The sequence below is a fragment of the Urocitellus parryii genome, chromosome 10 (genome assembly GCF_045843805.1).
Source record: "Urocitellus parryii isolate mUroPar1 chromosome 10, mUroPar1.hap1, whole genome shotgun sequence".
Classification (NCBI taxonomy): domain Eukaryota; kingdom Metazoa; phylum Chordata; class Mammalia; order Rodentia; family Sciuridae; genus Urocitellus; species Urocitellus parryii.
In genome coordinates, this window is record NC_135540.1 from 2,807,993 (window position 1) to 2,825,573 (window position 17,581).

Below are 17,581 nucleotides of genomic sequence, written 5' to 3' on the forward strand. Positions count from 1 at the left end.
TACATATTTGAAGAAGTGATTAAAAAGACAATGCTAATCTGCTTTTTTAGTCACGCAATAATAATGGTTTGTTTGCCAGATTCATTTGGATGTGGGGCCAACTGCAATAAACTTCAATAAAATTCTAAGTCTGTGGAACCCACTTAAAAAAAGCAGTTGGAATTAACACTGCTCTTACATTCTTGGCTCAAGGAAGCTCTCATGTTTTGTTTCTTTGTATGGCAAATATAACAATATTGGTAGAAATACAACTTTTCACACAGACACCAAGAGACCAATCTGTGTAGACAAACTAAAAATTGAAAATGAATCCATTCAGATCTTACATTATTGAATCATATAACAAATGGGACAGAAAAGAATAGTATTAAAGAGCAGTCTTCTTCATCATTTTCAAAAATTCTTCCTCATTTATTTCTCCATCCCCATCATAATCAGCTTCATCAAGCATTTCCTATAAAACAAAACAAAAAATGATATATAAAATCTACTAAAATGAATGACAGAAATGAATGTTCAATTACATGCTCGAAATCAAATTTTACTTTTAATGTACAACTAAAGTTAGAATATAACATTTTATACAAAAGTTGTAATTACACATAAATTATAAAAACAAGCAAGATTTACCTGCAGTTCATCATCTGTTAAATTCTCCCCGAGCTCCTTGGCGGCTCTCCTGATATTACTTAGTGTTATCCTCCCAGTATCATCATCATCAAATAATTTGAAAGCCTTCAATATTTCTTCTTTTTCATCTTTCTCACCCTTTAAAAATATGAAATAACTGGCACTTGTCTTTGATGACACTGCTAGAATAAATAAATATTCTAAAAACAGATCTTCTCAGGTCTCTGAGCACTAGCGCTCCAGTGTACTGGGCAGCTGAGCTGAGCTGACTGCTGCACTGTTAACCACCCAGTGCCCTCACACTTGCCCTCAAGGAACTGAGGTGCAGAACACAGTGAGGCAGGAAAATGCACCCTATACTGGCCCTTATCATTCAGGTCCATTCCAAAGATATAGGCTCCGCAGAGCTCCTTCAAGGCTCTGCAGAACAAGGCCTGCAAATACAGGCCCTCAACATGCTTGCCAAGTGCAAGTTTTTAAATTCTAGCTCCATTCTGTCCATCCTGACATATGTCCTCATTATTTCCTGACAAACCTCATTCTCCACAACAGTCTCCATTACCAAACTGAGAATGTTTTAATCTTGCAATTTCTGTCTATCTGCGTCCCACCCAATCTGAAACGTCTAGACTCAAATTCTTCTATGAAACCTGTTTCAGCCCTCCCTGAAATTTGGAAAACTACTGATTGTGCTTCTCTGAAAAAAAAAAACAAAATCATGACTATACCATTTTTACACTTATAATGGCAAAAAAATTTTCAAAACTAATGGTGCCAATTCCTTCTTTGTCCATTTCAGCTATCATTTGTTTAACTTCTTCTTTCTTTGGTTCAAATCCTAAGGCCCGCAATGCAATCTAGAATAGGAAGAAAAAATTGTTAATATGCCAAGATATCATTCTGATTAAATATTCATTAATCAACAGCTTCTATTTTTAAAAAAATTTTTTAGATGTCGATGGACCTTTATTCATTTATTTGTATGCTGTGCTGAGTCTCAAACCCAGTGCCTCTCACAGGCTAGACAAGCCCTCTACCACTGAGCCACAACTCCAGCCCAGGCTTCTCTTTTTTAACAGGGACTGAGCATTAACCTAGAAATGAGGTCAGCAGTCCCAGGTTCCAACCCAGCTGTGCTAGAGTGTACTGTACACCCTGGGCTTGGCTTGCTCATGTATAGAACATGATTTAAATGTTAACAAGATATTGTTTGTCAACACTCTGAAGCTTCCCAAAGACTACCGTTAAAAGTTTGACTATTCCCACAAACATGGCATTTGAAGTGTGTTAGAATTGGAAATTATTTCAGGACCTTCAATTCTTTCACATCTATGGTCCCAGAGCCATCAGCATCGAATAAGTCAAAGGCCTCTTTAATTTCTTGCTTTTGCATTTCATTCAATTCAATTTTTGCTGCTCTTTTCTCTGAACTTGTGTGTTGGTCAGTCGCCTGTAATAAATACACACGTGGGTGAAAGACAAACTACATGCCTAGAATAACGGAAGCAGAGTTGAATCTGATAAATGAACTTATTGAAGGACCCTATTTCCTGCTGTTATAAAGTTGCCCCTTCGCTAAATTTGTGCTTTGGGTTATTAAGCACTTGGTGGAAAGCCTGGTTCTGTTTTTTTTTTTTTAATCACTTAGATTTTTTTCCTTAAAATTAGTGCCTTTTGAGAAGGGAAGGAGCAAAGGAGAGAAGGTGGATCGGGCAGTGGCGGTGGTAGACTGTCGCCCCGCGGGGTATCCGAGGGGCACTCGCCAAGGAGGAGGAGTGACCTTCACCTAGGCCCCTTTCCTAGCACGGGGCGGGGGGCCGGCCCCCGGAACAAGAGCCGCTCCCGTCTCCTCCCCGTGCTGCCGTGTACAGCGGCGGAGGGGCGAACGGCCACGCGGTCCAGGCGACTGCGACCGTGGGCCAACTGGCAGGGTCCGCGAGGTGCGGTTTTCTGCCGGCGAGCGGGGCCTCGGGCTAGCCTCGGGCGGCGGCCGCGCCGGGGCCCTAGCCTCCAGCTCTGAACCCAGGAGCCCTGGGCCCGCACTGTTCGGAAGCCTCGGGCCTCACGTAGCTGCAGCCGCCGAGCGGGCCTCACGGCTCCCGCGGCCGCTCACGCCCTCGCCTCTAGAGGTGGCGGCGCGGCGGCCCAAGGGAGGGATTGCGGGCCGCCCAGAGCGAGCCACAGGAAGGACGCCTCGGCGACTGCTGCGGAGCACCGCGGGAAGCAGAGGCTCCACCTCACAGGCCCAAGCTCCCCTCCTTCCCGGGAACCACTCACCATGTCGCCCCGCCCTCCGCCCCGCCCACGACCCCGCCCGCTCCACGCCCGCGTTGCTAGGGCCGCCTTCGCCCCGCGAGCCCCGCCCACCGGGCTGCGTGCTGATGGACGGACCCTCCATCCAATGGACGGAAAGGGAGCCCTCAAGTCCCCCCCACTCCTGATGCTCCACCAATAATGTGGCGTTCCCCGCCTTCTCCGCCGTGAAACGGAAATTCCCGAGTGCGGAGGGTCGGGGGCGTTTCCGGCTTTGGCTGCCGGCGTGAATCCCAGGTCTGTGGGGCTCTCCAGGTCGGGCGCGGGGAGAACCTGCGCCTTCCCAGGCCGCTGGCCGCGAGGGCCGGGTGAGAGGACGACGGTGGCCCGCGCCCAGCAGGGCCTCTGCGGCCCCGGCGGAGAACCAGCTGAGGCCGGGGCGAGGCTGCGGCTTAGCCACCGCAGGTCGCCCAGCTGGAGCCGAGTGCGGGGCTTCTGAGACCTAGGGAGGAACGTGGTCCAGGGGCCTCAGCCTGACCCCGGCTTCGGGCTCGGCTGCATCGGGTGTGATCTAACGGTAACGAGAAGGTTGAGCAGTGGGTGACCTGTTTTTGCATCACTCTGCGATTTACGCTTCTGTTTGGGACCCCGTGGAGTTAAAATGTTTTGTTTTTTTAAATGGTAGGGCTCAGATTGCAGTTCTAGGTCTTGATTAGAATGTACTCAGTCTTGAAAAAGGGCTGCCACTAATCCGGTTGCACTATAGACATTCCTAGTGATAACTAGATTTCTTATGTCTACCAGATTTATTATATCTTATACATCTACCAGATTTATTGCTTTACATGTCATCCTGTCAGCTACAGAGTTTGAAAGGAATTGCATGTAGAGTGTAAAAGGTGAATAAAACCAAGGGTCCCCAGATTAGTGGTTGAGATAGACAAGACATAAACACAGGGGCTGTGCTTGGGAGCACAGAAAGCACTGGAGAAAGCTGTATCCAAAATGTGGCATTTGCCTTGGGTCACGAAAGCCATAGAGCATTCAAGGAGGAGTAAAGAGGATAGGCTGTTGAAATCAAAGTGTAGTATGTACAAAGTAAGGTACGTGGTGTGCTTTAAGGAAGGGTGGGAGATGGGTCTTAAAAAGTGTGAGTGTAGACTTTACAACACAATGTTAAGAAGACTTTATTTTCCAAGGTAAATAGTTCTAGGCAGTGGAATACCCAATTCTATTTTTAGTTTTTCAGGATGATTCTGAAGCCTCTTTAAAAGAAATTAAAGGGTTCCACCTAAGGTAGTGCCAAATAGGAATCAGTCAACTCCAAAGGTAGTTGAAAGTTATATTCATGTTGGAGGAATACTAAACAGTGGTATCTGTTTTCTCTTGTTTCAGGTGTGTACTCAAATTTGGGATAACAAATGTGAAAATCATTTACCAAATAATTTTTGAGTGCCTGCAGTAAAGTATACAACAATGCTGTAGGTACTTGAGATACTTCCATGACTAAATTGCTCTTCTGGAAATTATATTCTAACAGGGTTCATAAATGATAAGTAAACTGTATGCTACTAAGAGTATCCAGGGTGTAGAGGGAGAAGAGTTTGTGTTATTAATAGGATGCTTAGGGTGGGCTGTACTGAAAAGGAAATTTGAGAAAATATTTAAAGGTGGTGAAACAGTAGAGTTCTTGGAGAAGGAGTATTCCAGAAAGGGAGAACAACTAGAACAGAAACCCTAAGGTAGAGAGCAGGCTTTGCATGTTCCAGGAACAGGATGGAGGCCAGAGCAGAGTGAGGTGGAGTCAGAAGGGAAAGGGAAGAAGTGCATGTTCCTGGGGCTTGTGAGCACTGGGACTCTGGCATCAGTGAACTGGGGAGGCTTTGCAAGATTCCCACCATCAGTGAAGGGAGTCCTATGTCAGACAAAGGTCAACGACTTTCTGAGAGGCTTTTAAACAGTGGGTTGATAGGATTAGACTCTGTGTTGGGAATAGACTGGAGATGAGGAAACTGTGGATTTTGATGATGAAAGGCTGATTGTCCCCAGGCTGCTTCTGAGAAACGCATCTTAGTGTTGAGCTGAGTACCTCGAACCAAACTAGACATGACCTTGTGAAAAGAAAATGCCTTCTGATTTCAAAATCCTGGGTAAACAGAGGCGACTCTGCTGGTCTGTCACTCAGGGAGGAGGAAGGAAGGTGCCAGAGGTCCTGTCCCCCATCGCCTTCACTGCCTTTGCCTTTGTATGCCCAGCCTCTTAGAAGGTGAGGAATTCTTGTTTTCAATCTCTTTTTTGTGTTTATGGTAGGCCCTTGCAGCTTCTTTAAAGTAATAATTAAGAAGGTCATCCAAAGTTAGAAACCTTAGACTGATTTGTTTTTGTTTTTGTTTTTAGATTACTACTCAAAGTTGGAGTAGATTCTTCAAGATGCTGAAATAGGTCTTTTGTAAATATTTATTTTCATAGCAGTTGTATGTGATATTTTGCATGTCGACTGGTTTTTTTTTTTTTTAATTGTATGCCTTCTTTGGGAAGGTTTTTTTCATATAAATTCCATACCAACTAAGTTTGGAAAAGCTCATGAATTTTTCCATTTGTGCATTAATACCCTTGTGGTTCAGACAGTACAGAAAGGAGACCGTAAGCAGACATCTTAAAAAGACATGGGCCTATGCCTGATAAGAGTGTTAACAAGGCTTGGAAGAAGGCAGAGGCCTGAGGAATGGAGACCGTGGGTAGAGAATGCAGCCCGAGGGCAGCATCGTGAGGCAATTGGTAGCTTGAACAAACCTGGGTTCTAGTCCATAGCCCTTTACTTACTAGTCACGAGGTGGTGTGTGTTGATTATCACACCTCCTTTCCGCATCACCAGGAGGCTGATGGCAGTACCACCTCACACTGCTGCTGTGAGGGCTGCGTGACATAGGCCTGGTAAGTGCCTCACACCCAGTGAACTCTCAACATGTTAGAAATGAAAAGCAAAACAAACAAAAACAGTCTTTTTAAGCTATTCCTTTCAACAGATTATTTTGAAGCACCTGGATATTCATGAGGAAAAAGGAGCCAATGTTTCCAGTAATTTACAAAAATCAGTTTAAGATGAATTATAAACATAAATGTAAAGAGAAAGTTTGCAGCCCGGATTCCTGACATCAAAATGTACTGCAAAGCTGTGTTGTCACAACAGTATGGTGCTGGCACCAAGCGAACACAGGGGCAGTGGAATTGATTGAGAAACCAAAAATAAACCCATGTACCTATGGCCAGTTGGTATTTGACAAAGATGCAAAGGCCACTCAGTTGAGAGAAGACTCTCTTCAACCAATGGTGCTGAACAGTTGGATATCTACATGCAAAACATGAAGTTGGGCTGGGCTTGGTGGTGCACGCTTGTAATCCTGGCAGCTTGGGAGGCAGAGGCAGGGGGATCACGAATTCAAAGGCACCTTCAGCAAAAGCAAGACACTAAGCAACTCAGTGAGACCCTGTCTCTAAATAAAATGCAGACTAGGGCTGGGGAGGTGGCTCAGTGGTCAAGTGCCCCTGAGCTCAATCCCCAGTACCACACAAAAAACGAAATTGGACCTCTGCTTATACCATATACAAAAATTAACCCAAAATTGATCAACACTGTTAAGGGATGAATTTATAAAACTCTTTAAAGATGGTGTTTGGTTAAATATGAATGATCTTGGATGTGGCAGTGGATAGATATGGCACCAAGAACATGAGCAACAGAAACAAAAAAAGTGGACTGCATCAAAACTAAACACTTGTGCATGTCCTCAACAATGTAGAAATCACTACATTTGTTTTCCGCAGACAGGAGTGTATTTGCAAATTGTATACAGTGGTCTTTCACGTCCTTGGTTGACTGGTTCCAGGACTCCCCTGTGAATACCCAAGTCCACAGGTGTGCCAGTTACTTTTACATCTTCCCATATACTTTAACTCTCCTCTGGGATTACTTATTATTTCCTAATAAAATGTAAATGCCACATGAACAGTTGTTATGAGGCATTTTGAAGGAAAGTGACAAGAACTTGTCAGCTGCAGGTGCAGGTTTTTTTCCCACGTTTTTGTGTCCACAGTTGGATCCCTGCGTGCAGAACCCTGATTGGCACTTGCTGTTGTTTGATAAGGGTCTAGTACCCAGCGTGCACTTGCAGCTCAACACAAGAAAATCAGCAGCGCTTCTTAAATGGGTGAAATACTTGAAAAAACATTTCTCCATTAAGATTTACAAGTGGAAGCTGGATGCAGTGCTGCGCTCCTGGAAATTCCACTGCTCTCAGGAGGCTGAGGCTGGAGGATGGCAAGTTCAAGGCCAGCATGGGCAACTTAATGAGATCCTGTCTCAAGGTAAAGACTAAAAAGAACTGGGAGAAATGCTCCATGGTAGAGTGCCCCTATGTTCAATCCTCAGTACAAATGCCAACAAGCACATGAAAAGATGCCCATCGTCATTAGGAAAGTGCAGGTCAGAAGCACAGTGAGATCACTCCACATCACTGGGATGTCTTTAATTTTACAAAAAAAAAAAAAAAAGTATTGTTGAGTGTCCTGTTGATTGAACAGTACACACACACACACACACACTTCATGTCCTTCCAGAATTTCAGAATCTGGTGTTTTTTGAAATGAGGGAGATCACTGAAACTGAGGTTATACTGGATTAGGGTGGGCCCTAGGCCCACCAACTGGTTCACGATTGTAGAAAGGCCATTTGAAACAGAGATTAAGTTACCAGGAGTAACTAGAAGCTGGAAGAGGCAAGGAAAGATTCTTCCCTGGGGTTTGAGAGACCCACTGCCCTGCCAGTGCCTGGATTTTGGATTCTAGTCTCCAGAACCGTAAGAGCATGGGTGTATAGTTTTGAGCCTCCGGTGCTCTGTGATATCTGGTAGGGCAGCCTAGGAAACCAATACCCTGTGCGTGGCTGGTGTGAGTGTTCTGCTGTGGAAAACACTGTGGTGGTTCCTTAAAGAAAGTACCTCCAGGTTCCCTCCTAGGGTAAAGAATTGGAAACAGTTGTTCAGGTCCACACTGTACATGGAAGTCCATAGCAGCACAAGTCACAATGGCCAGCAGATGGAAGGAACTCAAATGTGCATCCAAGGAAAAGAGGATATGCTAAGTGCGATTGCCCACAGGAAGGTCACTCCACCATGGAAGAGGAATGAAGCCCTGGTCCATACTGCAGTGTGGATGAGCCTCAGAAACAGGCCAAGTGAGAATCGGTGTTTTATGATGCTGTTTATGTAAGGTATCAAGAATGATGGTGCTGAAAGACCGAAAGCAGAGTGGTGACTGCCAGGTCTGGGAGGGAATGGGGCAGAGACTGCTTCATAGCTCTAGGGCTTCTTTAGGGATGATGAAACTAATAGTTACACAGCATTGCAAATGTACTGAAGGCCACTTTAAATGCCAGTGGTGCAATTTAAAATGGTTTAGTTTATGTTAAATGAATTTCAGATCAATTTAAAACCATAAAGCTTTCAGAAGAAATACAAAAAAAATAAGTTTTCTTCTGAGAGAAAAGAAAACCTTTCTTAAATAGATAAGAGAAAGTAATAATTATTAAAAGAAGAAAAGATAAATGGACAAGGGAAATATATTGTGAGGCGGTTTTAAGGCCACTTGAGGTTTGGGGCCATGAACCTCAAATGACACCAGTGAGCGTGGTTGTGTGTGTGTGTTTCAGCTGCACTGGGCCAAGCACGGAGTGGCTGGGGCTGGACTTCATCCAGATGAGCAGAATTTAAGGATATTTGTACAAGGGAGCAACTGTAATAATTGACAAGTAGAATTCAAAACAGGGAAGTAGAGAGTTGATGTTACGGAGTAGGAGGTAAAAGGCGGATGTGGTGCGGCAGAACCTCACCACACTGTGGGTCGGAGAACATGAGTCTCGGGAGGGTTGAGGCTGGAGCCATCAACCTCAACCTGGGGCTGCTCTGACGTATTATGGTGCTATCTAGGAATATTGCTGACCATATCATAAATTTTTGTTATATAGAACTGAAAATTCACAGAAGCCTTGAAACTGAACGCAGAGAGTCTGTCAGGCTGTTCCAGCTTCCCTCCGTGTCCTGGGACGCCGCCAGCTGCTTCTGGGCTCAGCACCTGCTGCCCTGGAGCCCCTCTCAGGGCACTCTCCAGGGGTGGTGCAGTGCCGGGGCCAGGTGGGGTTCAGAGACAGCATGGGAGGAAAAACAAAAGTCTGAGTTATATGCTTTTCAGTGTTTGAGATTTAAAAGATTGTGATTAAGAAGTATTATTCAAAAAAAATCATGGATTCTTAGAGCAAAGGGCAAGTTCGTATTTTCTCTGATCTTGGCTTCCCTGCCGAGTCGCCAGGGATCATGCCTCCCAAGGCAGCAGTTTTATAGATGGCTTTTCAGTTAGGGGGCACTCCAGGAGTTCTATTTTATAGAACTAAAGTCCTTCCCTTGTAACTTCCTATTAATTTTGGGTGCAGATTCCAAAGTATTATGTGGAATTAGTTGCTTGCTTTTGTGTGTGTGTGTGTGTGTTTATGCGCGCTTGCATGCATGCTATGGATTAAACCCAGGGACACCTAATCACTGAGCCACATCCCCAGCTCTTTAATATTTTAAATAGAGATGGTCTTGCTATGTTGCTTAGAACCTGATTAAATTGCTGAGGCTGGCAATCCTCCTGCCTCAGCCTCCTGAGCTTGCTCTTGAGCCTCCATTTAAATAGCATTTATTTTCCTTTATAATGTAATCTTTGATCAAATCCATATCTGCCCTCCATCTGTCTTCCACATTTCTCACCAAGGTACTTACAGAAAATTCTTAATTGGCCTCTCCACCTCCTCTCTACACGCAGCCAGTCAGTCCTCTGAATCTGTTACCAGAGTGCTAACATGTCCGGAACATCCCCGTCAGGGCTCCATGAACAGGACTCCAGACCTCTGGAGCATTGTACTGTCTTAATGACCCCACAGAGTGGATGCTGTGATTAGCTCCATTTTCAGATATGCAGACTGAGGGCCAGAGTAGTTAAATGTTTAAGTTGCTGAAGGCCACTCAGCTAGTAAGCAGTGAGCTGAGTTCAAGCCCAGAGATCTAGACACACATATACAAGCTTTCAGGAGAAGGCCAGTGGTACACACTTGTAATCCCAAGGACTCGGAGACTGAAGCAGGATCACAAGATTATGGCCAGCCTGGGCAACTTAGCCAGACCCTGACTCAGGAAAGTAAAATAAGTAGTAGTACAAACTTTCAAACACTATGTCTACTTGTTTCTTTCTGTTGGGATACTGGGGATTAAACCCAGGGGTTCATGCTTGTTATCAACCTCTACTGCTGAGCCACACTGAGCTGGGAGCTCTCTTCAGTGGCCTCCACTGCAGGAGTAAGGCTAGGCTTCTCGGCATAGTATGTTATGCCCTTCTTGATCCAGGTTCTGTCCTCTGCAGGAGGCTGGTCTCCTGTGGTCCCCTGTACTCGGTTTTCGCCCACAGCACCATGGCTCACGATAACCAGTCTTACCCCAGCACCACAGGTTGGTCTGTGTGTGTACTCTACTGCCACCTCCCACCTCCTTCCTCCTCCACCTAGCTGACTCGCTCAGGTTGTCCTTCAAGGCTCGCTCTGGGGATTGCTGCCTTCTGCACACAGCGTGTGTTGCGTCTTGAATGGTGTGGCCACCGCCATGTCTTTGTACCTTTGTCATTAGTATTTTACTGCACATTGCACTGACCACATTTAATGGAAACCATGTGTACTTCAAAGGCAGGGACCATATCTTATTTTTCTTTTCTGTATTCATTCATAATGATGAATCACACTGAATAAGTTTCCAAGTTTTTATTTTATTTGCAGATGTTGACTTGTGATGGCCTGCAGGGTAATAAACAATAGACGACATGTGGGACTTCAACAACTGTCCTCATTTGCAGAAACAGGAAGAACGTTCCTGGGCCCAGTGAAATCATCCAAATTTGTTACAGGTCATGAAAGTGTGTTGATCAGCTCAACAGTAAGACTCCTTGAAAGCTTGGATTTGACCAGCACAGTGGGGCAGCTTCTCCATGAGGCAGTTCAAGCACAAAACAACACCTATAGGACTGGCACCAGCACTCTCTTGTTTCTCGTCGGTGCGTGGAGCAGGGCTGCTGAAGAGTGCCTCCATCTGGGTGTTCCTGTTCCCGTAATTGCTGCAGTGATGTCAGAAGGCTTGGACTCTTGCAGGGAAGAGGTAGCTTTCCTTCAAGTCCCAGTCCACAACGTATTTGACCGTGTGCACAACTCAAGGACCATTTCTGGACTTGAAACACCTCATGTTGGTTCCTGTCCTTTCCTACAAGCCCCTTCAGGTGCTGGTGGGATACCCAAAGAGCATGATTTCAAACGTGCTGCCTCTCAACTATTGACCGTTTACAGTCTTTCTGGAAGACCTGTTAAACTGCCAGAATTCTTCAACCTTCCAGTAAAGGTCGAAGCAGGTAAAGAGGCATCACAAGGTCTGAAGAGCAGTGTGCACACAGACACCTGCTCTAGAAAGTCAGTACTGACCCACAGTAGGCATTTTAACAGGACCGATAATAGTCTCTGGATAAGCAAACAAGATGGGTTTCTAGAACAGTACAGCGCAGCGACTCCCAAAACCTACAGATGTTGTGATTTGGTAGAGTTGGCAGAGGGTTTGAGCCATGGGGATCTTGGCACCATGAAGTTGGTAGAAGCAGCAGTACAACTGCAGTATCAGAAGGCATGTGTGCAACAAGGCAACTGTACAGTGCCATTTATGTTTGATGTTTCTAGAGTCTTCACTTGCTGTCTCCCAGGCTTGCCCGAAACTTTGTCTTGTGTTTGTTCGGGGTATGTCACTGTTGTACCAATAGCTAGTATAACCCTGATCGAGGGATTAGAGAATCAGCCTCTCCGGGTAGTTCTCATTGAGGGTGACCTTGTAGAGAGTTACCACCACCTGGGATTTAATGAGTCCACCAATGTTAAAACAGTACTAGATAGCATGGAACTTCAAGGAGACAGCTCAGAAGAACTGTGGACGAATTATGTATTACAGGTGTTGACCCAGTTCAACGTGAACCTCATCCTGGTGCAGGGAAATGTATCTGAATCCTTGACTGAAAAGTGCGGGCACAGTAAGCGGCTGGTGGTGGGATCTGTGGGCAGCAGCGTGATGCAGGCTTTCGCTGAGGCTGTGGGAGCAGTGCCAGTGACCTACGTTTCCCAAGTGAATGCAGACTGTGTGGGCAGTGGCGTCTCCGTGACCTTCTGGAGAACTCCCTTGGAGGTTGTAGGCAGGAGCAGCGGAATGCCAATCTTGTTAAAAGCAGAAGGAATTGATCTGAGCACAGCGGTGCTCACTCACTCCGTCCCTGCACAGATGCAAGCCAAAGAAGACAGGTTCTGGACCTGTGCATATCGTTTGCATTCTGCTCTAGAAGAGGAAAAGGTCTTCCTTGGAGGTGGAGCAGTTGAATTTTTGTGTCTGAGTCATCTTCAGATTCTTGCTGAGCAGTCTCTGAACAAAGGTGACCACCCCAGTCTGGGGTGGCTTCCTAACACTTCCTGCTGGCTGGCCTCCTCCCTGCCAGCATACAGGCCAGCTGTGCTTAAATGCCTGGCAGGCGGGTGGCACAGATACCTCTCGGCACTCATGTGTAACTCAGCCACTTGCCCATCAGAGCTTGCAGCCCGCACGTTCATCGAGCATCATGTACAAAATGCTACAGCCTCTGGCTCGCCGTCGGCTTACATTTTAAATGAATATAGTAAACTAAATAGTGGAATTTTTAATGCAGGTTTTTCAGATAAACTGGAGCAAGTTCCAAGAGTTTATGACATTGTCACACCAAAGATGGAGGCATGGCGCCGAGCCCTGGATTTGGTATTGTTGGTACTTAAGACAGACAGTGAAGTTATCACTGGACTTGGACATGCACAGATGAACTCACAGGAAGTAGGGGGGCTTTTGTTCTTATAGCGTTATAAGTCTTTGGAAAATAATCTTTTGTAATATACCGTGCAAATAATAAATTTGTTAATAATCAAATTATAGTGCCTGAAATGCTAGGTATTACCAAGAAGAAAATAATTGAGGACCGTCATACTATGCAGGCGCTGAGATTTTACCCTACTGGGTAGTCAGCAGATAACCCTGCTCCTGTTTCATGGAGTGCCAGAGTACACAAGACACTGGGATCAGCGGCACAGGACTTGGCTAGTCAAAGCAGAAGTGGTGTCTAGAGCTTTGCTTTGGCTTTCATGAGTGCTGAGCTTGGCACAGTCGCAGCAGAACCTGTCCTGCACCCTTGTCCAGCAGGAGCTGTTGCCACATACTTCAGGGTGCTCAGTGTAAGCACAGCCATGGCTGTGGGCTGGCTGAAGGTCACTCACGTCGTTGTGTCCTTCGCATCCCCAGCAAATGTGCAGGGTGGTGTCACCCATGGTGTGTCCCCGTTGCCAGCAGTCCCAGCCACCTTGCTGGTGGGAGCCAAACGGAGTAACAGGGGCAGAAGAGCACTGAGAACTAGTGTGAGCATGAGCCGGGTGTGGTGGCCCACGGCCATAATCCCAGCAACCTGGGAGGCTGAGGCAGGAGAATGGCAAGTTTGAGGTCAGCCTCAGCAACTTAGCAATGCCCTGTCCCCAAATTAAAAAGTCCAAAAGAACTGGGGTGTAGGTCCCTGGTAAAGCATCCCTAAGTTCAATCCCCACTATCATCCCCACCCCCGAAAACAATGTAACCTTGAAGACAAGGTCCACTGGCCTCTAGGAAGCAGCTGGAGGTGGACAGTCTGATGTGGCTGGTAAGCAGTTCCTCCTCAAGAATAGGATCGAGGCCCAGGGTCATAAAAGAGAATTGGCACAGGCCCGTACCCCTCTCCTCAGAGGAGTCCCCTCCTCTAATTAGATTCACAAAGATTCCCTGCAGGTGCCTTGAACTGGGGAACAATGAGAAGCCAAAGCCATTCGACATCAAATGACCACAGTATAAGAAAAATGCTAAACCGACTGCGGTGTCTCCTGTGCTGCTACGACAGTGCCACAGGCTGCCTGGTAACCCACACGGTTCTGGGGGTCAGGGGGCCAGGTCAAGGTGCCAGCGCTGTGTCCTCGGGACGTGAAGGCTGGAGAGGCGGGAGGGTGAGAGCCACTCCCTAGCCCTCTCTGTAGGGCCACTGGGTCATCCTGTGCACTCCCAGAGGCTCCGCCTCCCAGCTGGTCACACTGGGGACTCAGTTTCCAGTACCAGGTTTTTGGGGGAGGATAAAGACATTCAGGAAGTAGCACAAACCAAAGATACTCCCACAGGTAAAGGAAACTCGCCAGAAGAACAAAAAGCTAGAGCAGGTGAAGATTGTGTTTAAATGGGTTAAGTCATGTAGAACAGAGTTTCTGAAAAACAGTACAGTCTCAAAACGATATCAAATATCAGATGACAAGCAGGTCATGAAATGGGAACCCAGAAAAGAACTGGGGGGAGCAGTGGCAACAGCTTGGCAGCAGGCGTCAGGTGACGGGAGCAGTGCAGTGAGGCAGTAAGCCCCCCAGCCTCAGTGAAGGAGCTCCCCGTTCTCAGACGGCCAAAGGCCCAAGACAGACCTGTCTTGTGCCATTTTTCTTTCTAAACGATTGCTTAAATGGCCGAACTGCAAAGAGTGAGACAGGGCCAGTCACCCTAGGTCCCCCCTGGAAGGCCAAGCCATCAAGCAGAGGGCAGGTTGTGGCTCTCTTGTTCATAGAGTTCTCCCCTAGAAGGCGCAGTTTAGTGAGAAGGAAGGCTGTGGTGGGCTCCAGGAGTCCCGGTCCCAGGGGGAAGCGCCTTGGTTTCCATGCTCATGGCTTTGCAGGCCTCACATAAAAATGCATAAATAAAAATAAAGGTATCGTGTCCATCTACTACTTCTACAACAACAACAACTGTGTGTGTGTGTGTGTGTGTGTGTGTGCTCCATTTTAAAAAAATTTCTTGGTCCCTTTGTTTTCTTCCCACATACCAATGTAATAATTGTCAATATTTGGGGTACAGTTTCCCCAGGGGCTTCTGTGTGTCTAGATATGGAGATGGAGTTTACAGTCCAAAAATGGGATTGCCACGCATGCTGTGTATAATCTACTTCTGTCCATTAGTCTCTCAAGTACTTTCCCTAGTATCCTTTGCCCAGAGTCCTGTAAAATCATCCAGCATCACTTGTTCCAGCACAGTAAACTGCTGTGATTTACTTAGCCTGTGACCTGTCAGACATTGAGGTCAGACCCAGTGTGGAAGTTATTATGAACAAGGCCATCATAAGTGTATTTATAGCTGAATTTTCCCTGTTAGTCATCATTATTTCCTTTAGAATAATTCTTAGAAATGGACCAACAGGTATCATGGATATCTTTAAAGTACTCTGAAATATTCTTGTCAAATTGTTCTCCAAAAGGCCCTACAATGTGTGTGTGTACACATGTATATCGCTTCACCAACCCTTGTCTACCTGGATGTTATCATTTTGATTCTGATTGACCAGTGTGGGTGAGAATGCTATTTCCTTTTACTTAAACATTCTTTGACTATTAATGAGGGAGAAAACAGTGATTTTTTTTCTTTTTAGAAATTATTTGTTCTAATTATATTTTCTAATTACATTTTTACGTTGCTCTAATTACATTTTTAAGCCATCTGGAATTTATTTTAGTAGACTATTTAAAGACTCTAAACTTTTCCAGTGGTTATTCAGTTGTCCCAACGTCATCATACAGATAACTCTCGCTGTGATGAGCAAGTGTGAGCAGAAAGAGGTCCATGTTCCTTCTCATTGCTAGGAGCGTTCCATGCCTTTCTGATCATGAGGTCCTACTGCTCAGCATTCTATCATAATTTTTTCTGACACCATAGTGCTGTACACTAATGAAGAAAATGCTGGAAATTAAGGCAATACCCCGCTGGTAGAAGTCTCCCTGTGTCCAGTTTCTCTTCTAAAACCCTTCATTCTACCAAAGCTCGATCTGAAAACCCAAAGATGCCGCTTTCCTTTGACCTGCAGGTGGCAGACGTCCGCCGTGGCTCTCAGGGCTTAGCCGCAGGTTTACAGTCCTGGAGGAAAGAGGTTGGCAGAGGTCTGCCAGCAGGGATTTAGGGCAAAGGCCCTTGGACAGATCCTTTTGTTGCTGTGTGTGAGTCCACAGAAGCTGGCTCTGCAGGAGGGGTTCTCTGGGCCGGCATCTCCCCTTACATACAAGGTTGAGGGAAGTCTCTCCTGCTCACCTGCCCGCTCTGAATTCTCATTGCCAGTTTCAGCCCTGGGAGGTTCTGAGTGGTAGGGAAAGGCACGTGAAGGGGAGCAGCTGGTCGGATGGGCGCTTCCTGAGGCGGTGTGAGGCCAGACCTGCCAGCACAGGGAATGGCAAGCTGAAAATGCCAAGATAGGGAACTTTGTCACATTTCACCACAATTTTTAAGTTTTTAAGTAAAAATTAATTACCAAAAAGTGATACTATTTTTATAATATTACAGTTTCAAAAGTTGGCCAATTATAGATTCAGACCATTATGATGGTGTTACTATCACCCAGAAACAACGCATTGGTGAGTGAAATAACTTCCTGAATGATAGGGCACAGATGACCCTATCTGTCTTGACAGTGCAGCCGATTACTAAATCCCTCCCTGGGCGGGGCGGGGCTCAGTGGCAGAGGCTTGCCTAGCTGGTGTGAAGCCCTGGGTTCTGGGTTCCATCCTCAGCACCACACCATCAGTCAGTCAGTAAAAATTATTGTGTCTATCTACAACTAAAAAAGATTTCTAAACAGTGACAAAGATTGGAATGTGAGGGAATTGCTGTTTAATTGTAAAGTTCTAATGTTCAGAAATGACAGTTGCACTGCTCATCATGGTGGTTGCATCTGGTGTTGTATCTCTGCGAAGGCTAAGACCGGTTGTTCAAGTTGCTGTGACTTGATTTTAATAGATTGAACCATCTTCACAACATTTATTTTCCTTCCAGAATTGCGTTGTCATATTTTTCCCCATGTAATAATGGAATCTAGGAACAAAACAGATATCTTTAAAAGTTTATTAGTGTGTGGCTTCCTGAAAAATATCTGACACTGCTCAAAACTGTCAAGGTCATAAAAACAAAACAGTGCTGGACATGGTGGCTAAACCTGTCATCCCAGCGACCTGGGAGGCTGAAGCAGGAAGATCACAAGTTCAAAGCCAGCCTCAGCAGCTTAGTGAAACCCTGTCTCAAAATAAAGAATTTTTTAAAAAGGGCTGTGGATGTGGCTCAGTGGTAAAGCATCCCTGGGTTCAATGCCCAGTACCAAGAAAAAAAAAGTTGTTCATGCCAAGCAGAGCACACAGGAGACAGGACAACTGAATATAACATGTCCTGGGTGGGTCACAGAGCAGAGAAAGAAAAGATGTTAAGAAACACTAGAGAGATCAGAGTAATTTGGACTCAATATGGACTTGAGCTACTACTTACATATCAATACTGGCTCATTAATCGTGACAAATGTGCCATACTAATGTAAGATGTTAATAGTAAGGGAAGATAGATGTGGGGTGCCATGGTGTAATCACACCAGAATGTGTCCCCCCGAGTCAAGTGCTGGAACTCATCTTGGGGGCAGCAGTGTTGGAATGGGGCTGGTGGGGGTATTCAGGTCCCCATAGCTCCCGCCTCCTGAAGGCCCTAAGCAG

At 45.8% G+C, this 17,581-nt stretch overlaps 2 protein-coding genes across 7 annotated transcripts; one reads left to right on the plus strand and one right to left on the minus strand.

Moving 5' to 3' along the window:
• Positions 1-57: 57 nt before the first annotated feature.
• Positions 58-4,387, minus strand: LOC113178154 (uncharacterized). Its single transcript, XM_077803522.1, has 7 exons — positions 4,373-4,387; positions 2,908-3,385; positions 2,417-2,738; positions 1,943-2,060; positions 1,359-1,487; positions 631-768; positions 58-454 (listed from the first exon to the last, which is right to left on the minus strand). The coding sequence occupies exons 1-7, from the start codon at positions 4,385-4,387 to the stop codon at positions 368-370; spliced, it is 1,287 nt and encodes a 428-aa protein (XP_077659648.1). The 3' UTR covers positions 58-367.
• Positions 3,138-12,909, plus strand: LOC144257220 (chaperonin-containing T-complex member BBS12-like). 6 transcript variants are annotated; one of them, XM_077803255.1, is made up of 9 exons: positions 3,138-3,460; positions 4,279-4,368; positions 4,933-5,149; positions 5,281-7,248; positions 7,887-8,116; positions 8,906-9,071; positions 10,336-10,421; positions 10,870-11,364; positions 11,949-12,037. In XM_077803255.1, exons 5-9 carry the CDS (start codon positions 7,939-7,941, stop codon positions 11,999-12,001), a joined length of 978 nt encoding a protein of 325 aa, XP_077659381.1. In that variant the 5' UTR covers positions 3,138-3,460; positions 4,279-4,368; positions 4,933-5,149; positions 5,281-7,248; positions 7,887-7,938; the 3' UTR covers positions 12,002-12,037. The 6 variants fall into 6 exon arrangements, with proteins under 6 accessions (XP_077659381.1, XP_077659375.1, XP_077659377.1 ...); XM_077803249.1 differs by having other exon boundaries at positions 6,978-7,248; positions 10,870-12,909; XM_077803251.1 differs by lacking the exons at positions 7,887-8,116; positions 8,906-9,071; positions 10,336-10,421 and having other exon boundaries at positions 10,742-12,909.
• Positions 12,910-17,581: the final 4,672 nt, after the last annotated feature.